A 26,362-nucleotide genomic window follows, 5' to 3' on the forward strand; every position below is an offset into this window, starting at 1 on the left:
GCATTAGTGTGGAGAGGCACTGCAGAGATGTAGGGTAATAAGGTAGGGTAGTGATGTAGTGTGGGGAGGCAGTGCAGAGATGTAGGGTAATAAGGTAGGGTAGTGATGTAGTGTGGGGAGGCAGTGCAGAGATGTAGGGTAATAAGGTAGGGTAGTGATGTAGTGTGGGGAGGCAGTTCAGAGATGTAGGGTGATAAGGTAGGGTAGTGATGTAGTGTGGGGAGGCAGTGCAGAGATGTAGGGTAATAAGGTAGGGTAGTGATGTAGTGTGGGGAGGCAGTGCAGTTAAAGAGTGTGAGAGGTTTTGTAGTGTAATGGATGGTTTTGCAGTGTAAATGATTGCCGCTTTAGAAAAATTCGATTTCTTACCAAATCTCTAACTTTCTGAATCTCTCATCCTATTACATTTCACCTGTAGTGTGGTGAGGCAATGCAAAAATGTAACGTGAGGAAGCAGTGTATTGTTATAGGGATCAATTTATTAACATGATAAATAATGTGAAAAGGGGTGTATTCCTTATGAGTAAATGTATGTATTCTTATGGTGTGTGTACACACTGTGAGATTCTTTTGCTATTCGACTTGCTATGCAATCTTTGCTAACTCATGTGCTATTTACTGTACATACAGTCCATGCTATCTGCATTAGATTTCCACCATATAGTCATTGTTGCCCCAACTATCTGGGTTTCAATTTGTGCTGTCATGGTAGTGTGCATCGGGATCGCAAGGTAAAAAACCTGTGCGATCTGCATGCGATTTTGACTACATAGTAAAAATCTCATGCTGGATTGTACCCGTGTGTACACACCATAACTCTCAGAATGTCGGTGTCACTACTCTGACCTCTAGCATTCTTACTGTTGGATTCCCGTATCACACTTTGCGATTTTGATGGCGATTGTACAAAAGCGAATAAGCGCATGTGCAGGTCTTTACTGCGGGCGCTCCCTGAGACTTCCATAGTCTTGCATGATCGCAGCGGGGGGTGGCCTCCTGCCTACCGCGGGCGGATGACATCACCATATGTCAGATGCCCGCCCTGTTCTCAGAGCAGGGTGCTGCCAATCTGAGTCACCAGGGAGTGACTTAGATTAGCGAGAGCTTGAGAAATCTCACAAGGCTGCAAATGGACAGTCACAGGCCTGCAGGGACATTTGCCATCCAGCGGGGGGGGGGGGGGGGGGGGGCGTTCGTGTTGGTGGCGTTAGTTGGCTCACAAAGCAGCAAAAAACTGCTGTATTGCAAGTCAACCGGAATCGGGGCCATTGTCCCATGGATGAGCTCAGTGAGCTGGCGAAGGTGGAATGAACCACAATGGATGCAACACAATTATGCCCCATGCGATCCCATTTTAACCCCTGCCTACCACCACATCAACACACACAGTACTCATTTCAAACAGGGACAGTATATACACACGCCACAACATATACACTTACAGTACACACACCCAGCACCACATATAGCAGTTTATAATACATACACATGAGTACACACACATCCACCACTGCCACATATACACAAACACAGTACACACACATTACCACATGTACACACCCCACCACATATATACTCACAGAGTACACACACATCACATATGCACACACACTACTCTCACATAGTAAACACTACGAACACACACTCCACCACATATATACACACATACCTAACAGTACACAAACACACACCACCACATAAATACACACAACACCACATATATACACACACCACCACCACCACTACATATATACTCTCACAGTACACATGCACCACATATACACACAGTACACACAACACACACTCCATCACATGTGTCATTTGTATTGTACAGGCTCCGGGGCCAAACACATACACTCCCCACCACCACACATATATACACACATACATACAGTACACAAACAAACAAATTGCAACCTATACACACACACCTCCACATACACACACACACATTACCACATATATACACACAGTACAGACAACACACATATAGTACACACACTAATCGGTACTACTCATCAAGTAGCCATCACAGAACAATTTGCAGTACCAGCCAGGCTTCCTGCAGCAGCTCCTCATATAGACTGGGGTGGAGCTTGTGACTGTGAGTGGCAGGCTCAGGACCCCAGAGAAGGAAAGAGCTAAAGGGAGGGGTGGCCACCTGTACGGCTCTGCAGGTGAGTTCATGTGAGAGCGATGGAGCCAGAAGAGGGTGTCAGCCCCCCCAGGTAAAATCAGCCCCCCCCCCCGGTAAAGCCAGATGCAGTCTGTGAGATTGCACTGGCTTCACAGTGACTGGCAGTGACTTCCTATTGGAAGTCCGACCTGACAGTCAAAAAGGCAGTCTCATTGGGAGATGTTCCTATATCGGTACTGCGCACACGTCTGTCATTTGTATTGTACAGGCGCCGGGACCAAGATTCCTTCTATGTGCTGTTGCCGAAGCAGCTCATAGAAGCTGGCTGAATGCGCAGTACAGATGTTTGTACTGAGCATGCGCCAGTCCAGGCGCCTGTCATCAAAGCAAAGGCACCGGGGACCCAGGAGAGGAGGCAGCGGAGGCGGCTACAGCGGAGGCGGCTACAGCGGAGGCGGCTACAGCAGAGGCGGCGTTGACAGGGCGAGGGGGTGCCTGAATCCCGGTACCCCCACTGCGGCCAGAGGCAGCCCCCCTCCCCCAAGAAGGTACGAGCTGTCACTGGTGGGTACCAATTCTCTTTCTGGCACAGGGCACCCAAATTTATACAGGCTAGGGATGTCCATCGACCATTGATGATTTAAAATCATCGATGGTTTGTGGCCGATGTCGAATACTCGATGTGGGAGTACCATATAGTTTCCCTACATTGATGGCAAAGGAGAAACGATGTTTCCTTTTTTTCTCTCAAGTTGCCGGGATCACGAAGCATAGCTCCGCTCCCGACACCCGGAAGTCCCGCCTCCGAGTTCTGATTGGCCTACGGACCATTCAGTCAAATATAAGGGATGACCATTGATAGCTAACATTATCGATGGTTATCAACAAAAAGGGGGTTTGTTTGACTGGTCGGTGGTTATCCATCAAATAGTTTGCCGTACAGCAGGTGGAGGGCACATAAAGCATTTATACAAACTTTGATAAATCATTTAAATGTTTGTGTAATTGTAACATGTTGCCATCTTGAAATGTATTGCTTTGAAATTGGGTCCAACTTTTTGAAACACCCTGTACTGTATAAACTATTTTAAAATCAATAAATAATAATTAAAGTTAAAGATTGACAAATATTAACATTTTATTGCTGACTGTTGTTACTATTAATGTTTTATTCTCTTTATTATATTGATACCATTATAGAGTGTAGTCATCGACTAAGCCTTATAATTGACAGTAGCAGAAGTGACATACAGTATTAAAGAAATGCCCAGTAACCCAAAAACTCAAAAAAAAGAAAAAAAAAAAAACAATAGATACACATAAAAACAAATAATTGCAAGTAACAACTTCTAGTTTGGTGAATTCATTAAATTATAGAAAAAGTTATATATACACTTGATCATTTTTGCACCAAGATATAAATGTCAGTAAATTCAAACCTGACAAAAAAAACTACACAGAGGAAGTTAGCTTTAAAATCGCTTCCTATAGATACAGGGAAAACATTAAGAAAAGGCCTGATTCAGACTTGTATGCTAACCTGATGGTTAGTGTAGAAGTCCAATGGTGGGGCCACTGTGCATGTGCAGAACGGTTTCTGCATCCTAAGCCACAGCCTGACTGACAGATAACAGATGTTTGGGGGGTGGTGATGGTATGGCTACTGGGCATTACATACTAAGAGTTGGAGGTGAAGCACTGACCATACCCACTCTTTTCTACGTTGAAAATTGTGTCCAAGTGTAAAACATCTCATAATTGGACCTTATCGATATATGGTATTTTAAGACATCCTACATTTAGGATTGACATACCACATACTCGTTTACCCCTGATGAAGTCTTTCGAGACAAAATGCTTAGGGTTTGGAGTTTAAGCTATGTTGTTTATCATCATGTGAACTGCAATCAAACGGATGTCATAAAAAATTGTATGCATTTTTAATAAAAGTATCGAATTGATATCTGATCTGAATTGTATCTGATCTGACTGAGAAATATTTGATCCTGTGCTGGTCTAATCTCTTAAAGGTGGTGGAATTCGAAAGCGCTCTCTATTACTATTTCTATTCTGATTTTCATCTCCCACTAACAGGGGAGATTCATAGAAGTAGCTGATTATTGTTTTAGTGGTGCAACTAGGGTCACCCCCTTTTCTATATCTATCTATCTATCTATCTATCTCTATATCTATATCTATACAGGTTGAGTATCCCGTATCCGAATTATTCCGAAAACCAGACATTCCAGAAAGTGAAATTTTTTTTTTTTTTTTGCTAAAAACTCACTGGGGACATTTGTAACAGCATCACTGGGGACATGATATGTAACTGGCACTATATATGTGCAAGACAATGATTGCTTGGCATTCAAATTCAGTGCTGAGATAGTACACACATTTTGTTTCACATTTTGAAACCTTGTTTTTTGAACAAATAAAATATATTTGTGTGTATTTTATGTGGTAATAAAATATATTTGTGTGTATATTATGTGTTTATACAGCATAAATGCAAGATACTTCAAAGTACATCATTGAAATATTAAAATATTCCGAAATACGGAATAATCCGTTATCCAAAATTCTCCTGGTCCCGAGCATTTTGGATAAGGGATACTCAACCTGTATCTATATATTCACAGCCTTTGCTGTGTAGCTCAAAATTGAGCTCAGGTGCTTCCTGTTTCCACTGATCATCAATGAGATGTTCCTACAGCTTAATTGGAGTTCACCTGTGGTAAATTCAGATGATTGGACATGATTTGGAAAGGTACACCCCTGTCTACATAAGGTTCCACACTTGACAGTGCATCTCAGAGCACAAACTAAACCTGAATTCAGAGGAATTGTCTCGAGAAACAAATCTGGTGAAGTGTACAGAAAAATACAGTAAATGCTGCTTTGAAGGTCCCAATGAGCAGAGTGGCACCATTATCAGTAAATGGAAGAAGTTCAGACCAGGACGCTTCCTAGAGCTGGAGAATGGCCCTTGTCAGGGAAGTAACCAAGAACCCGATGGTCACTCTGTCAAAGATACAGTATTCCTCTGTGGAGGGAGGAGAACCTTCCAGAAGGATAACCATATCTGTAGCAATCCACCAATCAGGCCTTTATGGTACAGTGGCCAGAGGGAAAGCCACTCGTTAATAAAAATCACATTGCAGCTTGACTTGGAGTTTGCCAAAATGCACCTGAAAGACTCTTAGACCATGAGAAACAAAATTCTCTGGTCTGATGAAACAAAGATTGAACTCTTTAGCACAAATGCCAGGAGGAAACCAAGCACTGCTGATCACCAGCTGCCACAGCCATCCCTAATGTGAAGCATGGTGTTGACCACATCATGTTGTAGGCGTGTTTTTCAGTGGCAGGAACTGGGAGACTAGTCAAGATAGAGGGAAAGATCAATGCAGCAATGTACAGACATATCCTGGATGAAAACTCGAATGCTCTTGACTTTAGACTTGGGCGATGGTTCACCTTTCTGCAGGACAACGACCCTAAGCACACAGCCAAGATATCAAATGATTGGCTTCAGGACAACTCTGTAAATATCCTTGAGTTGTTCAGCCAAAGCCCAGACTTGAATCCAATTGAACATCTCTGGAGATATCTAAAAATGGCTGTGCACCGACGCTTCCCATCCAACCTGATGAAGCTTGAGAGGTGCTGCAAAGAGAATGAGCAAAACTGCCCAAAGATACTATAGGTGTGCCAAGCTTGTGGCATCCTATTCAAAAATGTGATTGCTGCCAAAGGTGCATCAACAAAGTATTGTGCAAAGGCTGTGAATACTTATGTACAGATGTAGCGGGATTCATATTTGCAGGGGATGGTGATGGCGACGCCAGCCGCCATCCCCTGCCCCGCGCCTTCTGTATGCCGGAAGGGGACGCGCGCGCACGAGGTGCGCGTGTGTCCCCTTCCGACGGTGCTGCCCTCGGTCGCCCGGTGCCCACACTGGGCGACCGCACCCCCCCCGCAGTGTCCTCGAGTCCCCCCCAGCCCCCTCCAGCGGGAGGCGGACAGTACCCGCCGCCCGGATACTGAGACGCGCGTGCGTGGGGGACGCACGCTCGTCTCAGTCAGATGGAGCGCCGTGTTGCTGGCGGATCGCCAGCAACATGCTGCTGGCGGTTCGCCAGCAAAAATAAGTCCGGCTCCATCTGTACATGCGATTTCTTAATTTTAACAAATTTGCAAAAATCTCTCCAAAACTTTTTATTAACTCTGTTATTGTGGGATATTGTGTGTAGAATTTATAGGGGAAAATGAATTTATTCCATTTTGGAATAAGGCTGTAACGTAACAAAATGTAGAAAAAGAGAAGCGCTGTGAAAACTTTACAGATGGACTGTATTTGTCACTGGACATTCTGCAACTTGCAGCTATGACAGGATATATTGCCTTACTAGAACTCATTGTAAAATTCCTCAGCACCAGTGGCATAAGAATGTGATCTTTGCTTTTGTTGCATAAAATAGTGTCAATAATTAATAGATAAGTCACATGAAAGTCAGAGGAATTGACGATTGTAACAACTCCAGCAAATGAATGTGTAAAATAAGAAAACCACAACTTCTACTTTTTATTTTAGAAAAAAATAGCAGTCTGTAGCAGGAGATGCACACCAGGCAGGGGGCAGACAGGAAGAGCAGGCTCTACCTGCTAAGTAATCCATGCTACCAGATAGGGAGGCACAGGAGGGAGCGAGAGGTGTGTGTGTACGGAGGAGAGGTGTGTATACAGGGAAGAGGTGTGTATGTATTGCAGACATGTTATCCATGCTGTAGGTAGGGATGCACAGGAGGGAGGGAGAGGTGTGTGTGTATGGAGGAGAGGTGTGTATACAGGGAAGAGGTGTGTATGTATTGCTGACATGTTATCCATGCTGTAGGTAGGGATGCACAGGAGGGAGGAGGAAAGTGTGCACGGGCCGAAGGGTGAAGTCATTCCAAACTGGAGCCAAAAAAAAAAAAAGGATTCTCCACCTTTAAATGACACAACTCATGTCTGACAGAGATCATCTAGTCTTGCTTCACATACCCAACAGCAGCAGGAAAGAGACAGCTGCAACATGTACAGATAACTTCTCCGAGGAGCTGCTGCCAAGCCAACAATCTTTCAAACATCACCTGAGACCCTCTGCCCCCAGGCTAATCAGTGAGGTCTACATCATGGATGAAGGCATAGACAACCCTGCCTTCACCTCTCTTGCTGAAGTGGGCTTGAAGACAGTAGATAATGGAAAAGTAGTGGTAAAAGAGGATCCAGCTCAGGACCACCATGACAAAGAGGAGTTCAAAGAGGGACCCTGTGGATGGGGGAGTTTTACACCAAGGGTCCTGCAATGCTGTAACAATCCCAAAGGATATTTACTGATGTACAGCCTGCTGGCAATTATGCAAGGTGCGTTCTCAGTGCATTTATTCCTTCCCTGATTCCTGATTACTTGTCACATCTGCAGCCTTCATGCAAACGTACATGATCATATGTAGTGTATAGTATATTGTGCACTAGATAGATCAATGCTGCATACAGCTGCACTCATTGCCAGCTTTACTAACTGTAGGAAAAAGAATAACAAAGCAAATGAATGTAACTCATTTTTATTAATATCTGGATGCAAACTACAGTACCAAGTTCATTCATACAGTAGGATATAGCAAGGTGTTTCCTATTTATATGTGTGTATGCATCATTTTGATATTTAAAGCTTTTTATATATACAGATGGAGTGCCTGCCAGCCAGCCTGCAGGGTCGCCAGATGTGCTGAGCTGGTGCAGGCTGCCAGACAGAAGCTCCATCTGATGAGTATCTTACATGCTGCGTGTCCCCGTCAGCAAGGCCGCTGGGAGCAGCTTCCCTGCCCACCTCTGCTTCAGGGAGATATGTAGGGAGTGAGGGCAACTGGTGGGAGCTGCAGGGAGGTGCAGAGGACCAGCAGTGGGTGATGGAGGGCTCAGACGCAACGGGGTGCGCACCCCCCTTCCATTGGCTGGTGCGAGGTGGCAAATGGCGATTCTGTCGCCAGGAGCTGCTCCATCTGTAACACTAGGAAAGTAGTTATGAAAAGTGGGATTGTATTACTTAACATAACTACATTTTAGGACTAAAAAAAGTGTGATATTTGTGTGATCCCTCAAAATCACTGAAGATCTTTGCAAATCAATTTAAATGATAAAATAGTTCAATATTTATCTAAAGAGTCCTCTATCTGGTTTTTATTTTTGAAGCACTTAGATTGAGAATAGTTGATGTTCAATATCTAGTCATGTTACCTGGATTGAAGATTCCAGAGATAATGAATGAAAATAGTCTTTACAGTTTACAGAGTATCATTTAAAGCTTTGATGCAGGTATAGATGGTAGGTGAGCAAAAGAGCTGTAATTGAAATACAAGAAGTGGGCTGTGAGAACAGAAGGGAAGGAACTTAGGGTGAAATGTAATAGGATGAGAGAATCAGAAAGTAAAAAATCTCCAGTTATTTTAAAACCGGTAATCATTTACACTGCAAAACCAGTTTGCTGTACATGATTGCCACATTTAAAAAAAAACCTGGAGATTTCTTACCAAATCTCTCACTTTATGATTCTCTCATCCTATTACATTTCACCCTTAAAGTCAAGAGCAGGCCTGGCCATCATGTAGCTCTCCAGCTGTTGTGAAACTACAGGTCCCAGAATGCCTTTGCCACAGTTTTGCTATTAGAGAATGCTAAAACTGTAGCAATGCATGCTGGGATGTGTAGTTTCACAACAACTGGAGAGCCACAGGTTGGCCAGGCCTGGTCTAGAGCATACCTTAAACCTCTATTCAGGGGGTGGGGTGTGGGGGGGGGGGGCATTCTTTTCTGAGTAAAAGATCCAATTTATAAATGACAAATCTGCATAACTGCCTTTGTGATCTGTGTGGACTGCAGGTACATGAGGTAAAGAAATCTGTGATTTCTGGACAGTATACAGTATATCGAGATAATGCATGGATTGCTTTCACCAGCTAAAAAGGATTAAAGTGTTTTATTCCATTAATATATAGACCCCTAATTTGGCTACATGATTGTACCATAGGTTGTGAACTACTGTACATGTTAAAGTGCAATTTACCAATTTACCAATTTACCAATATGGCGCTATATTAGCAAATGTTAATAAATAATAAATACATAACTTCTGTGTAAAACAGCATACACATGGGGCAATTTCAGCCACTTTTCTAAGCGATCTGACTAGATTGCTTAGAAAAGGAGCAGGGATCGCTCTATGTGTATGCCCTGCAGTGATGGCGATGTGCAGTCCCGCACGTCGCTATCCCCGCAGGGAAAGCCAGTGTTTGCACTAGCTTTCCTGCTAGATCGCAGCACTTTGCCTATAAACAATAGGCAAATCTCCACTGTACGATCGCTCAGCACACAGCATAGCAGGGTGCATCGTGGGTGTACCGCGTTGTGTGCTGAGCTGAGCATGGAGGATGGGTCACCCGAGTGTACAGGGCTTTAGTTAAGTAACCCTAACATTATAAAGGTTACTTCGAAAAATGCAGAGTTGCTAATGATATGTAAAATGTTATTAACTGAAAATTGCAAACAAGAGAAGTTGTACTGTGCCCGTCATCTCTTCTGCACCGATCATCTTCAGAGGGACAACACTTGCTGTAGCTTCCCATGGTTCCATTAGCTGTCAAGTGTCGATGATTTGTATGGAAAGGCCATGTTACCAAATACTTACACGACGCTTGAAAGCAAATAAACAATGCTACTCACTTGCTTGACTGAGTATCAACTGCTGACAGCTATTATTATTATAATTATAATTGTATTTATAAGGCGCCACAAGTGTTTTGCAGCGCCGTACAAAGGAACAGTACAGGGAGACAAAACAGTATTACATTAAATAAATAAAAAAAATAGAGTACAAATAAAGAGCGCCACAGTTCTATACACATTACAACTTAAATATAAGTAGTGAGGACTCAATCAACATACTAGAGGCTTGTGGCCAATGATGGAGATGGGTATGCGGACGAAGATGGTCACTGAGTGTTTGAGTATGGGTGAGCTGTGAGTGACATGTGAAGAGAAGAGGGCTTTGACAACACGAGGGAAGAGCTATTCTTATTTTTATATGTTTTGCTGAGCTGTGCGGCTCATTCGGAGATGGACGGTTCTGTACAGTAGCTGAGTTTTGGACGCAGCTGCTGTGTAAAAATATGCTAATGCATGCAGGAGGCGTCTGAAGGAAAAACATGTCTCCTGCCCGCATGTCAGATCAGAGGGCTGTATTTGGAGACACAGAACTGAATCACCATCCTGACCTATGCTTCATTACTCAGATAGCGATCTCCTGCCTGCTCCTGGAAGGCACAGACATTGGCTTCACCACTACCATAAGTTAAATCTGACAGTCTGCAGTGCTGCGGCCACTGCCAGCGAGAAGTGGGCTTGCACAGAGCCTACATCCTAGCAGTCTATTCTCTAAGGGCCTGATTCAGACCTGTCCGCTAGGCTGTGTGTAATTGCAGCCCAGCGTAGAGGTAAACGAAGCACGCCGCCCAGCCTTACATCTGTGTCCCCCCCGCAGTGGGAATCCCCTCAGTAACATGTGAGGGGATGTGTACGGTAACATATCCACCTGCATGTGGCCGCCTGGCTGAAAAGTAATTTGATGGTCGTTCACTAATAAAAGTCAGTCTAGAATTACTTTTATTATGCCCGTAGAGTGCTGAATTCTGAGCGGATGCTGATGTCATGTGATGTCAGCCACCTGCCCCAAGCAGGCATCGCCCTGCCTGCGTCTGCAGGGGAACGCCCACCGTGTTTATGAAATGATGTGATATATTTCATTTTTCTCAGCTTTTGTTTGGTATAATTTTCTCTGTATGTGATATATTTTATTTTTCTCAGCTTTTGTTTGGTATAATTTTCTCTGTATTTTACATTCACAATTTATTACATTCATTCTGCTGTTTTGAAATATTAGAAAGCTGTGATACACCCTGAGAACAATTAATAATAATAATAATAATAATAATAAAAATATTAATATGATAAAACTGCTCATTTGATTAAAATGAAAAATGGTCTGGAAACATCAGAGATGTCAGTAAACTATTGGGAATAGATAGATTTCTGAATTATACGCTATGAGTGGTAAGTGCATGAAACAATGAGGAGGATACAGAGAAGGGCATATTTGGATGGTAACAGGATGGTTAATATCAGGGTGGGTGTGTTGGCAGAGTGGTAGTTTATGAAGAGTTCTTCAGGCATACTGTATCTAGAACTAGTTCAAGAGCGCAAACAGCTAAGAACATGGATGAATATCCTTATGTTGTTCTGTGCATTCAGTGCTGGAGCAGTAATGTCCGATTTGCATTCAACTGAAGTTTTTTAGAAAACGAAAAAAACAAAACACAAATTGCAACAATGTTTGCACCCGAACAGTTGGATGTGAATGCAGAAGGATTAATAGTGTAGGGAGGGATAGGGTTCCCTCACTAATTTTTTTATTTTACTTAAATTAATAAGATACATGATAAATGAATAACAGAAGTGTATTTTACATATGAAGGGGCAAACCAACACAATATTGTAATAACCAAACTATTGTGCATTTACCTCACAGTATCCACATCACACACCATTCTTACTCTCTCACATAGGGCCTTATTCTAGTTCACTCTTTCTGACAAAATCCTTCTTAGATGGACAAAACCATATGCACTGCAGGTGGGACAGATGTTACTTGTGCAGATATAATTAGATTTGGGTGGGGTTTTACTTCAAAGTGAGATCTATATTGCAGTGTAAAAATAAAGCAGTCAGTATTTACCCTGCACAGAAACAAAATAACTCACCCAAATCTAATTCTCTCTGCACATGTTACATCTGCCCCACCTGCAGTGCACATGGTTTTGTCCATCTAAGAAGGATTTTGTCAGAAAGAGTGAAATAGAATAAGGCCCATACTGTATTTACCATTCATGCTACTAATTTACTGTTAATACAACTCACAGAGCTGTAGATAATTTGTCACCTCACAATTGTAATTTATCACATCAAAACCAAGAATGGGATGTGGTATGATTGTGTGAAAATCGACTTATTTCAAAACAAGTCACTGAGGGTTACATTTCTGATAACCCCTACAGTAGTAGTGTCCTTAGGCACTGGCTACCTTGCTAAAAATGCAGAGTGTCTGAACATGTTGTGCATGTATGGACTCTGATCACTGATGAAAGTCAGTAATACATTCCTAAATTACAGGAAGGACAGTGTGAACAAAGCACTTGTGGTTGCTGATCTATTGCAGCATTTAAAGAGCAATCAGACAACTCACATCCTGCACTATGGGCCTTATTCTAGTTCACTCTGACAAAATCCTTCTTAGATGGAATAAACCATGTGCACTGCAGGGGGGGGGGGGCATATGTAACATGTGCAGAGAGAATTAGATTTGGGTGAGTTATTTTGTTTCTGTGCAGGGTAAATACTGGCTGCTTTATTTTTACACTGCAATATAGATCTTACTTTGAAGTAAAACCGCACCCAAATCTAACTCTCTCTGCACAAGTTACATCTGCCCCCCTGCAGTGCACATGGTTTTGTCCAACTAAGAAGGAATTTGTCAGAAAGAGTGAACTAGAATAACCCCCTATGTACTTATAGTAGACACAGGGCCATTGAGAAATCCACAGGGTCTGGGTACTGTGTGGCTAAATCTGGGAGGTGTGTCCACACTTCATAAAAAAAAAAAACAGAACAATGAAAAATACCATCTGGTGTAATGCACATGCAAATGCGGTATTTTTAATTGATCCCTGCTCGCTACACCATCCCCACCCCTCCCCGGGATCCTTGATTAAATTCCAGATAGTACAATTATATTGCTGATTACAATATATTGCCTATTTGGAACAAGGTCATTTTGTGGAGTTTGTTGCATACCAGTACCCTAGCAATCTATCACTGATCACTTTTATGCAACAAACCCCTAAAAAGTATTCTGAGGTTTGACCACAGTTTTACAGCTGATAATATATGCAGCCTCTAATGTCTTCTTTATAAGGCTAACTGAGCAAAATGTTTAAGTCAGAGTTGCCTACTTTCAGTCTCCTTTCAGTCCCCTCTTCAGCAGCACTTCGGGGGCGGGGCTTGCTGAAGACATCATCAAGCCCTACCCGCCAGTACTGCAAATCCCACAATTTGCATATCTTCTTGAAAGGGGACGGGGCTAAATGGCACAATTTGCATCTTTAGCCCCACCCCTCCCTTTCAAGGGTGCCGGAAGGGTGACCCCATTCTGGGAGGGTTGGCAACCCTGGTTTAAGTGCTTTCAGGTCATTCTGCATCGAGAGATATTTTGTATTTATTATCTGAATAAGGCCCTTAGTTGATATGTGACATAAACATGTATGCATTTTTTCCACCCTGTTTTAATGACACCATCAATGAAGCTAGGTGTAGAGAGGGTGAGTGCTGTCTGGGTAAACACTTGAAGATCGAGTTGGCCAGAAATCCAGGCTGGTACTTAAAATGTCATTGCAGTTGAGCCATGAAATAAAACCCGTGTACCTGCCTACAGTGTAAGTTATAATTAGCAGTCACAATAAAGGCTGCAATAGATGCACTAAATAATTGTGAATCTCTTCATTTACAGCTAATCTATATGCAGACTTTAACAGCAAAATATCCCTACTTTAAATGTGGCCTCAAAGGAGGCTAAGTCAGGGCATGGCTTGATATATTATATTATGCTACTAAACTGGTTATGTTAATTATAGTGCTTTGTACTTGCTTGCTACTGGATTTTAATGATTGGGTGCATAATGCTGAAACATAGCAGCATGAAAACAAAGCAACTGTGAAAAGTCTTCCCAACACAAGGCAATAATAAACCACAAAGGTGAGATCATTCCCCACCATGAAATGGAACTAAAATGCTACACATACATTAATAGCATAAAAGGGAATATTAATGGTACATAACCACTTGTTTTTCACACAGACATATTTAAAAGTATGTGAATAAGTAGTGAATACACATATGAAGAGTATGTACCATCATGCTGATATACCATGGAACTATATACCATAGCCTGAGCACTCTCATATGCAGAAAGAGGGGCGTGTCATGAAGTTGGTCAAAGCCTTAACACTAAGGTCGGCATGGCCACATTGAGCACTCTCTAATTCCTCCATTTCATGACCCACAGTGCCACTCGCTGGTCTTATTTTTAGGACAGCCCCATAACATCCCTCCCCAATATTTAAACTTTTGAAAATGAGATGCTCAAAGGGTGTGTGGCCTTGTGGGGATGGCTTGGTCAGATAATAATAATATTAATAATATGAGGAATTTTTGTGAATTTTTTTAAACTTTTCAATACTTAACCATCCAACATGGATTGGCAAAGTGTGCTGAGCTAAGGAGTATTGGAGCAAGGCACCAGGCACAAAGCATGGTGAGCAAAGCGGGACACTAATTGTGGGTCCACATGTTCAGGTGTCAACATTGGCACCACACAGATGTGAAACCTCATGTTGACCTTTTAATATGTTGACCTTTTCTGTGTCAACATTTGCTGGAGTCAATCTTTTGTCACTGTCGACCTCTCGGTGTTTGGTGTCAACCTAGGCAATGTCGACTTATACTACACCTGAAAACAATGTGACCTCCTGCAAAACAGCGAATACTCCAAAGAATGGGGCAGATGTATTAAGCCATAACAAGAGATAAATGCAAGGGTGATAAAGAGAGATAAACATCCAGCCAATCTCCTGCTAACTGCCACGTTACAGGCTGTGTTTGAAAAAAGTAAGTAAGGAGCTGATTAGCTGGATGTTTAAATCTCCTTATCACCCTTGCATTTATCTCTTGTTAAGGCTTAATACATCTGCCCCAATGTGTCCTATCTGTATCCTTTTAAAAATGACATTGCGCACCTACTGTATTGCAAACTGAGCAGGGAGACTCACCTCCGTGCTTCTCTACAAGTGGCACATCTTATCCTGAAAACTGTGGAAGAAACCTGGACACATCAGACTTAATTTAAGGGTGCATGGCCACACCTCGCATGATTAGACCACACCCCCAGACAAATACCTGGGCCTGGCCAGGCTCTCTGCACATGACTTTGGGAATATCTGATTACTTGCTTGGAAACAGTGTGTTTTAAATAATTGCTAATTACTTGTATTATAATTGCAAACTATGCACAATGCAAAGTGTTTATGCAAATTCAGTTTAATGAGTCATTTAGGCGTGTCTTTGTTTTCCGCATATTTTTAGATTGTCTTATATGTTTTTATAACCAGTCAGATATTTTAGAGTATCACAAACACCTTTCATTTTCAGGCTTTTCTTGCTCTGCAATGTTTTAAGAGGAAGTCATTTAATATAATTATTCTTATTTGTACACATTGGACAATATTTTCATTCTGTATGCTTTAATTAATTACCATAAAACATCTCTCATTATGTTAAGCTTGCTGTGTTATGTTAATCCAGTAAGCTCCTGACAACCTTGTACGGTAGCTTTTTTTCATATTAAGTTAGTGCAGAGGTTGTTACTAGACTGGTTTAGCGGGAGCTAGAAATAGTTCAGCAAGTTGCTTATGCTCCGAGTGTATAAACAGCAGGTGCTTTCCTGAATACATAAGTTGAATTTGAGGTTATGATTGTGCTTACAGATACAGAACCTTTATACAGATGTGTCCTCATACATAAGTGCTGCAGTGGCCCCAAACAGTAGGGATGGCCATCGACATATCTCCCATCGATGGTTAACATCAATGGCCTTTATAGCAATGGCTATCAACTATTCTATCACAGGCCATCTTTAGTTTCCGCCATCACTTAGCTAGATATATCTAGTTCAAGTTTCTTCTGTGCATGCACGCACCTCCCGGCCGGGCACCACCGGCAGGCATCATACTCCACGCTCACCGTACTCCATACTCAACATTGAAATATGTCAATGCTCAGTATTCATAACCGCTGGGGGGCGAGCCGAGGAGGGACTCAGGAGGGAGTGGGATGGGGGTGGTCCAGCATGACTAACAGAGGGGGGCATGGTACGTGATGGGACTGTGCGGGGCCCATGACAGGGTGGGGTCCACTGTCCTTAGGGTGTAATTTTTTATGAATACAGTGGTAGGCAGGAGACGGACTGTGTGACTGACTGTCCAACTGGCCGGGGGGGGAACAAAAACATTGCCATCGGATGCTGTCCATCGATGGCATTAAACTATTTTACCCTCCCCTATCGATGCCCAAAACATCGATCTATAGGTCCCTACCATGAAACTCTGGCATCTTTTTGATGAAAATACATCTTAAGGCCCATACACACTGCTGCTGCAGGTCGGCAGGGCAGAGACAATGCTGGTGTCACCAAGCCCTTTCCATTCCATCTAAATACTGCACACAGGGGGCACGGCTAAAATAATGCAATTTCTGTCATTGTAACCTTCCATCACGAAGAGCTGCAAATTCTGGCATCTGTCTCATGGGAAAAGTGGGATGCGGGGGCTCCAGTGAGCATGCGGGAGACTTGTCCACCTTCCTGGCGAAGGCCACGCGATTTTCAGGAGCCTTCCGCCCATTTTAGGAGGGTAGGCACGTATGTGCTTGAATCATATATTAGTTTAATCAGCACCTTCCATATGTGCATCCTAGTTGTATCACGTTGCGATTAATATAATTTTTGTAAAAAAAAAAAGTTATAAGATTTTCATGTGATCTGGCTCGTTGGGACGGCTGTTTGGCGTGACTGCAGCAATGATGTATGTGGCGGTAGATGTATTTTTTGCAATGCGAACGCACAGTTGCTCCGGTGCATGTGTACAGTACAAAAGTTGCAATTTGCAAATTTTGCTAATGTGCTTTTGGGGCTGAATTAGCTCCTGATGTAAATAATAATCATTGTTAAGGCCACCATACACTACTGCAACTTGTCTGAGCCATAAGTCGCACCAATCCCTTGTATGCCACGGCAGCTGCCTGGAAGCCCTTCTGTCTGATGTGCTATTTTTATTTTATTTTTGGGATTTACCTGATGGGCTGTACTACAGGGGCTGGCAAATATGTCTATATCAAGAAATTTTCTTGTAATATATCGCTGGTGCTAAAACAATCACGATGTGCATCTGATTTGCTTTGTTGAAATAACATACATTTTTCAGGGGAAGCTATGGTTTGTGGGGAAAGAGTTGCACCTAAATGCATAACGAACAGGGAGTGACTTAATCCCAGAATATGGGACGCTGTCACTTTAAGAAGCGCAGGTCTGCCTTATTTTTTACAATATTAATATACACAATTGCTATAATAATAAATTTGTATTTATTAAAAAATATACATATTATTATGAAGTGCACTTCAACATATCAATCAATAGTACATAAAATCCACATACATGACAAACAACAAATAACATAAATGGCTGGCTGGGTGTTATGAGGCAATTTGGCAGGCTTTATGGCATGATAATAATTCTTTGTTTAAGAATTACATCTGCTTCAGGAGGCATCCATATCCATAAATCTATTGCTGGAGAACACTGACTTTGACCAGGACTGGTAAGGTAACTATACCAAGGATTATAAATCTTAAACAAAGAATTATTATCATGCCATAAAGCCTGCCAAATTGCCTCATAACACCCAGCCAGCCATTTATGTTATTTGTTGTTTGTCATGTATGTGGATTTTATGTACTATTGATTGATATGTTGAAGTGCACTTCATAATAATATGTATATTTTTTAATAAATACAAATTTATTATTATAGCAATTGTGTATATTAATATTGTAAAAAATAAGGCAGACCTGCGCTTCTTAAAGTGACAGCGTCCCATATTCTGGGATTAAGTCACTCCCTGTTTGTTTCTCCTACTAATAAGAGGCTACACATCCTCTTAACTAAAGAAGCAGCAGCCTTGCCCTATTCTTAAATCCGTGATACACATCACCTGGCACAGTGCCCCCCGCGCTCCTAGGTGCCCCTAGGGACACACCCCTTTTTCTTAAATGCATAACGGCTGATGCCAGACTGCCCATGTCAACATACAGGTATGTCAGAAACCCAAATGAACAAAAATAAAAATATTCATTAGGAGACTTAAATGGCGGGGAACAAAATTCAGGCATAATGGCAAAGAAAGCATGCTGAGGTCATCTGCAAATACAAACCAAGCAGGCCTAGATGGAGGCCTACTCTCAAACATCACCGATAAAGTAGGTATTAAAGTAGTTGATCAATTTAATTAGTCTTGGAGAGAGATACAGCGGACAGAGTAAAAATACCAACCAACCAGCTCCTGTCATTTTTTCAGATAGCCTGTTAAATGCAATTAGCTTATTGGCTGGTACTTTATCTCTCCAAGGCCCCTTGGTATCCTGACTTGCCTCCCTATGAGATAATAAGGCCTACCTGGACCAGTAGTGCTGCTAATCCCCATACCTCCCAACAGTCCCGATTACAGCGGGACAGTCCCAATTACCAGGGCCTGTCCCGCTGTCCCTCCCGCGGCCGGCAGTGTCCCGTGGTGAGGGGGGGCTGTTGGGAGTCCTCCCTGTCCGCTGCTAAGCAGCGGGGAATAAACGCTGTGCGCATGCCAGGGGGCTGGGGGCATGGCTAGAGGCTCACAGAGCCTCTGGGTCATGCCCCCATAGCGGCAAAATGGGGGCGTGGCCTCGCGGGAGAGCCGCGAGTATAGGCCATGCCCCCGAAATTAGGTCACGCCCCTCGAAATATCCGGCACGCCTACGCCGCGCACAGCTACGTCCCGCCTCCAGCTCAGGCAAAGTTGGGAGGTATGAATCCCTGTAGTGTAGGACAAGCCTAAAGGTGCCCATGTACTAGGTGTTTCACATGCGCATCGCACCAGAGCCTAAACTGAAAGTAGTGCATACGAGCACGGCTTTGTGAAAATTAGCTGTATCGGCAATTAGCTGCAAATCCATACACAAGTCGATCACAAGCGAATGATTTTTCCAGTGTGTGCCTTTGTCCATAGCCCAGGACTTACTCAGCGGGTGCCATAGAAACAGGCTGTTCCGGATCGGAGCTGATGTCACAAGACTTCCCTCCAAATTCCTGGGCACATCTACGTTTTTCCTGGCACTTACAGAAAATGGACAATTACCACACACAAATGCCGGCTTCCTGTCAATGAAATTGCGTAGGGGCAGTAATGAAAAAAATAGCTAAATTTTATTGCAGGGAATGCAAAATTGCAGCCATGCAGTTAAGCTGTGTACACAAGGGGGCGATTTCAGCACATATTGCCAGTGTGCTGTGCTGTGCTGTGGGAGATAAATCGCGGGGGGCGCACTCCCGCTGCCTGCCCTTCATGGTCGCTGGTCGCAGCAGCATGCTCCTCTGATTATGGCTAACAATTGCTGGTCGCTGGTGCAAATCGCACCGTGCGTACACAGCTTTAGATCTGAATAACCCCCATTATCCCTTTAGGTGCACCTTCCAATTAATATTTAATTAGTGCATCTGTCCCTTTAGGAGAAAAACTGCAGTCCAAAGTCAGCAGCTGCCACCCTTTACTACAGTAATCCTAATTTAGTGGCTGGATGATTAAGATACACTCAAATCTCAATACAGATGCCTATGCCCCACATATTATTTTTACTTTATCTCTAAATAAAACCCTTGTTGTACAGTAGACCTGTAATCTACAAATTATGCTGCTTTTAGACCGCAAAAACGGACGGTATTTTTAAAAGTTTCTAAAAATGGGTCAGACAGCTCTTAACCCCTTTCACACTGCATATCTGAAACGGTATTTTACCATTTCTATGCCATTTATGTGGTGTGAAAGCATCCTGTGCAGGCATTTCCAACCCCCCCCCCCCTCCCCAGGCATTTCCAACCCCCCCCCCCCACTGAGGCATCCTTGATCCCCCCTCACGGAGGCATCTCCAAGCCACCACCCCCCTACTGAGCCTTCCTCGATCCACCTCCCTCCAACTGAGGCATCCTGTCATCCCCCCTACTTGGGCAGCACAGGAAAGGGAACCCCCCCCCCCCCCCCCCCCGCTGATCTCACACTTTCATAAAATCCCCTTTTCCTGCAGCTCCTGCTCCGGGCATAAGGTAAAGCTGTTTATGTGCTCTGCTCCTGGGTTCCCCCCTCAGCCTCCAGTGGATGGCACTGGGCTTCCTGTGCACTCCGCAGAGCCAGGTGGCGGGATGCAGGGAGCCCACCTGTAGAAGTCTCACATGGCACCTGTGGCACCCAGCTCTGCGGGCTGTGTGTGCGGCTGATTCTTGGCCAATCAGGAGCCGAGAAAGTCGGCTCCTGATTGGCCAGAAATCATTCTGAATACAGACGCCGAGGAAGTAACATCTCTGCGCATCTAGAGCAGAGATGTTTCCTCCTCGGCGTCTCTAGTTAGAATGATTTCTGGCCAATCAGGAGCCGACTTTCTCGGCTCCTGATTGGCCAAGAAATCATTCTGTGCAGAGACGCCGAGGAGGAAACATCTCAGCGTCTGTCAAAGTCCTGCGAGCCGGATACCAGATTGGAGCAACTCTGTCATCGGAGAGGATTCCGAGGTCGTCGCCGGGGACCAGGTGAGTTGGATTTGCTTCCTTAGGTACCCCTGGGGACTACCTCGGATCCCGGACCCCGGATTCTGCAGCCCAGGAGCCCCGGAACCCCAGGACCAGCCCCGGAACCAGGACCAAGGCCCCGGAACCGGACTCTTCTGCCCTGGAGCCCCGGAGGCCGGACCCAGGACCCAGGGACCGACCTACGGGCTCAAGGTAGGTAAGTATCAGTGTGTGTGTGTTTTGTATGTATTAAACTTTTTTTTTACAGTGTGTCAGTGTGTTTTTGTTAACTATTTTTTGTACTGCTGAACTACAAGTGCCAGTGGGCCCTTTAATGCCCCGCATGCTGGGACTTGTGGTTCTCCAAGTCCCAGCATGCCGGGTAGGCTTGCTGGGACTCATAGTTCGCCAGTATAAAACAATAGTTTGACTTCTTTTTTTACACAAGCCATCAGCCCGATGCCCACCGCCCAGGGGCATCGGGGACAGCCCCGGACTATCAGCATGGGCTGGTAAGTCCTGGAGGGGGGGGGACCCCTTCATTGGGGGGGTCCCCACTTCCCCAGGACCCCTGCCCATGCTGACCAGCCAGGGGGTTAATGCTTTGGCCACGGGAGCTTATATAATAAGTTTCCCCCGGCTGTGGCATTACCCTGCTGGCTGGTTGTGTCCGGTGCTGGTTCTTAAAATACGGGGGACCCCTAGTCACTTTGTCCCCCATATTTTGGGAACCAGCGCCGGACCTTGAGCCTGGTGCTGGTTTCATGAAATCAAGGGGACCCCGATTTGTCGGGGACCCTGATTTTATGTCACCAGCACCGGCTCAGTGAGCCCGGGGCAGGTTATACTCGGGCAGGGGACCCAGCGCTCGGTTTTTTTTTAAAACTTTGCGCTGTCCTGCAAATGTGCGATTTTCAGACATGAAAATCGCACATTTTCAGGACTAAATAGAACGCACCACTTCGCCGCAAATCGCCCCTCTTCGCACTTTTCAGCCTCCAATGCGCATCACATTAAATATTTTGACTGAAAAGTGCGATTTTTAAAAGTGCGATTTGCGGCGATGTGGTGCGCGAATAAAACATGCGCATTTAGCGCAAACCATAGAATCTCACCCTTGTTGACCGTTGTGTATATGCAGTACGCTTAGTTATCTGCCGGTTTGCGTGACGTTTTACAATTTACTTTGCTTTATTACACATTGTATTAATAAAGGATCCATTCAGTTAAACATACTTGAATTCCCTTTAGTTTATGTTACATGCTTGTTGTGCTGAATGTACAGCATGATTATATGTTTTGTTTTTATGGAAGCTTATTACCATGGTTCATCTCCCAGTGGATGTAAGACACTAGCACGGGGAGAATGCTCTGTGCCAACATATACAACTAATTTTACTTGGAACAGGCTCATTGAACAAGGATACAATAATGAGAAAAAATAGTGAGGTAAAAATATACAGTATGCTAGACAGTGGCGGTTTTTACCTATGGGCTGCAGGGATGCAGCCCCCCCCCCCCCCAGGTAAAATCCGATCCTGTAGTGAAGACAGATGCAGTCTGTGAGACTGCACTGGCTTCACTGTGACTGGCAGTGACTTCCTATTTGAAGTCTGATCTGCCACTGCCAGTCACCAAGGCAGTCCCATTGGGTGGTGTTCTCTCCCTCCGGGACGCCTTTCAATGGGCTGCGCAGCAGACCATAAAATACGAGGTCTGCACATGCGCAGTACCTAAGTCGGTACTGCTCATGCGCTGGTCCCTGACGTCTGTATCGTACAGGTGCCTGGACCGTGATTTCACTTCTATGGGCTGTTGCTGAAGCAGTCCATAGAAGCTGGCCGCAAGTGCAGTACAAAGTTTGGTACTGGAATTGCGCCAGTCCCGGCACCTGTCATCATTGTACATGCGCCGGGAACGCTGCTGGCAGGTATCAGGAAAAGCGGTGGTGGCAGGGGGGCCACTGATGCTAGATATTTGTTAGAACAACAGTGAACAAGCATTCCTACACTTAAGGCCCCATACATCATCCACTGTAATGACCGTAATCCCCAACTGCCAGACCACTGATCCACCGGTAATTAGTGATCCATTGGGGAATTGCAGAGAATCAGAGAAAATAAACATGTTACAAATGCACAATCCCTGATCCCAACTGAAAATGGATTGGGGACTTAATTCCAATTCCTCAACCCATCCTCTTATGTATGGGGGCCAGTAGTAAGCTAATACAATGCATCCATATCTGCACATTAAAAGCCTGATCCAGAGGTGGACGCAATCAGTGGCGGCTCTAGAGGAGGGTCTGCAGCACAATGCACAATTCAAATAGGGGAAACACACCAACTGCCAGTGCATCAATTTGGAATGGCAGCTGGTGACAGTTGGTGGGGCTCCCCTATTTGAATTTTGAACTGTGCTGCAGCCCCTCCTCTCGAGCCATCCGTGGACGCAATGTCAATGTCACATGCAAATAAGAAGATATCTAAAGTCTGCACATGCACTAGAGTTCTTGTCCCCTAATTGTCTGCATACAGAGATGCAAAACAGATTTTTATTGAATATTCCAGGGAGGAAACGGGGTGGCAAAGCTGTTACAGGCGTGTTTCCGAAAGCGGCTACCTGCAAAAAGGCACAGCGATTCGCCGTCATTTTAGCCCTGGACTCTTCTGAGGACCAGTGACTCTCAGCTCAATCTGCCCACTTCAATAGGAAGCAGGTTGCATGCAGGAGGAGTTCTCACTCTTCCAGAAATGTGAGGGACTACCCCAGAGGTAGCTCTTACTTCTGTGGAGGAGGGGGGCTGCCGTGAAGCTGCCTCCCCCCTCCGCTGCCATCGCTGATGGTTTATGCTTCCGGTCCCGACCCCTGTTGCGGAACCGTCACATGTGCAGTAGCTTCTCCGATATTGTGCATGCACTGGCCCCCCCAGCCTCTATGGGCTGCTTCGGCAGCAGTTCATTGTAGCATATTCAAAGTCCCAGGGTCTGGCGCATGCGGAGTATCGTCCTTGGTACTGCGCATGCGCAGAAACTGTTTTTATGGGCTGCTGCCACTAGCAGCCCATAGAGGCATCCTGGAGGGAGCGAACACCTCCCAATGGGACTGCCTTGGGTGACGGGCAGGTTGGACTTCCAATAGGTCACAATGTCTAGTCACAATGAAACCAGTGCAATCTCTTCTCAGACTGCATCTGGCTTCACATAGTGGTGGATTTTTCCTGGGGGGGCTGCTACCCTGCAAGCCCATAGGTAGAAAACGCCACTGGGCTACCCCAAAAAGCATGAGTTTCCCGCAACTTCCGGGAGAGTAGGTAAGTATGCATGTACGGTGTGCTAACCAGACATGCATGAGTGGAGTATGCCGTGGAAGAATACTACAGATCACTTTCCCATTACTTTTAGTGTATTCTATGTGATACAATGGCTAACTGGTAAATTTGGCAATAACGCAGAAACCTGCAAATACAGTACTTGTGATACTTTTGATACAATATAATTTCATAGTTGTAGAAATATGTATTTTTTTAAACAAGGAAAATTAACTTTAATACATGTTTTAAATATCTTGTTACAAAATTAAAGGGGAGATTTATTAAGTCTCGTAGAGAGATAAAATTAAGTGTTATAAAGTACCAATCAATCAATCAATCAATCAATCAATCAATCAATCAGCTTCTGTAATTTTTCTAGCACAACCTGTATCTCTCTCCATGTATTGCTCTACAAAAATGTTCTAAATGTCACCATAATATTTGTAGAACTGCTGCTACTGTACTTGCACTAATCCTTGCCTTTCTTTTTCAGGTACTGCTGTGAATGGCTTGGTAAATGTAGTTATTTCCACTATTGAGAAACGTTTTGATTTGAATAGTTCCCTTACCGGGGTAATCTCGGCCAGCTACGACATTGCATTTTGTGTTTTGTCACTTTTTGTATCTTTTTATGGACAACGAGGACATAAACCAAGATGGCTTGCCTTTTCAGCTCTAATGATTGGATTGGGAGCAATAGTTTTTTCAGTGCCTCATTTTACTACTGGAAAGTACGAGTTTGGGAACAAATATAACGGTAAGATAATAATAAAATTAGATTTTTCCACATTTATTGAACATTTAATTAATTGTGAAAATTTATATTTATTCTGTTTATTAGCACAAAAAGACAATAAATTGTGAATAAGGCCTATTCATCAAGGTAAATGCATGTTTTATTCACTATTGGAGCATTGATGTGGCCACTGGTATGGATCATTGTATAGACAACAACTAGGTCGACAAGGCTTAGGTCGACACCAATACTTCGTGCATGCATGAAGGTCGACATGACTGAAGGTTGTCATGTATGAAGGTCGTCATGACTGAAGGTTGACATGGGTTTAGGTCAACAGGATCATTAGGTCGACACAAGCTTTAGTTCGACATGGGGAAAGTCGACAGTCGAAAGGATGACATGGGCTTTTCACTTTTTTTTTACCCGAATGACCTTGCATGGCTCGCTGCACTCTCCATGCTTTGGCTTGCGGTGCCTTGTTACCCTAGGCACACTATTTTATTCTCCCACCACACCCTAGTGGATGATAGGGCATGAAATACCAAATTCTGACACACATCAGCTCAAAAAAAGAGCATAGTGTTACCCGGACATACAAGATTCTGGCAGCACTGGCAAGCTTTGAGCACTAAACCCTTGGCAACAAGCATGTAACCCTCTGGCAACAAGCATGTAACCCCCTGGCAATGGGCATGAAACCCCTGACAACGAGCAAGAATCCCTAGGAAATGAACATATAAATCACACATCGTAATGCTCATTACACAATATGCCCCACACCATAATGCCCATTACACATTATGCCATACAATAAAAAGCCCATTACACACTGATCGGATTCTGACCGGGCCAAGAGCCTGGTGATGGTTATAGAAATACAGGGGACCCCTATGTATTTTTTGCCCCTGTATTTCTACAATCAGGACTGGCTCAATGAGCCCAGGACTGGTATTTGCTGGGTGGAGGGACCTCACACCATTCTTTTCATTTATTTTTCTATTTTTTTTTTTTTACACTGAGAAGCATCGCACAGATCTGAGTGATCAGTGCAGGCTTCAGCCAAATATGCCTGGAAAATGAGTATATTCCAGTCGTATTTTGAAATTACCGTCCAAAAATCAGCCCTATGAATGATAGTAAATTAGCACATCACCATAGAAATCATGGCCATATACGGCCATGTTCCAGTCATGGTGTATTCATTCGTAAACCCAATTCAGCTGACTTTTCCATATATAAATATGGCAAAAGCTAATTTACCGGACGCATTTCACATCGAATGGGTATGAATACATGTATTCATACCCAATCGATCTTTGTAAACTAGAGATGGTCGCAGATGAAAATGACACCCTGCTGGGAGAAGAGGAAGGGGATGTCGCTGGTCGGAGGAGCATGCTCCTCCGACCAGCGACCATTCAGGGGCTGAAAACGGGAATGCGCACCCTGCGATTTATCGCTGGTGCACACTCCAATCACTGGCAATATGGTCACTCAGCGACCATATTGCCAGCGATTTCAGCCCCCGAGTACACAGCTATATACTGTACATATAAAAAAACAAGTAAACTACTAGGCTGTTTACACCAATTCAATAAATT

The 26,362-nt window shown here is 44.0% G+C and overlaps 1 protein-coding gene across 1 annotated transcript in view; it reads left to right on the plus strand.

Moving 5' to 3' along the window:
* Window positions 1-7,027: 7,027 nt before the first annotated feature.
* Window positions 7,028-26,362, plus strand: part of SLCO4C1 (solute carrier organic anion transporter family member 4C1) — a 61,212-nt gene continuing 41,877 nt past the window's right edge. Inside the window, exons 1-2 of the mRNA XM_083158445.1 lie at window positions 7,028-7,546; window positions 24,516-24,779. Coding sequence (XP_083014571.1) covers window positions 7,135-7,546; window positions 24,516-24,779 — 676 coding nt within the window. The 5' untranslated portion in view covers window positions 7,028-7,134. The remainder of the gene's footprint in view (window positions 7,547-24,515; window positions 24,780-26,362) is intronic.

Source organism: Crinia signifera, chromosome 1 (genome assembly GCF_055691185.1).
Source record: "Crinia signifera chromosome 1, ASM5569118v1, whole genome shotgun sequence".
NCBI classification, from domain to species: Eukaryota; Metazoa; Chordata; class Amphibia; order Anura; family Myobatrachidae; genus Crinia; species Crinia signifera.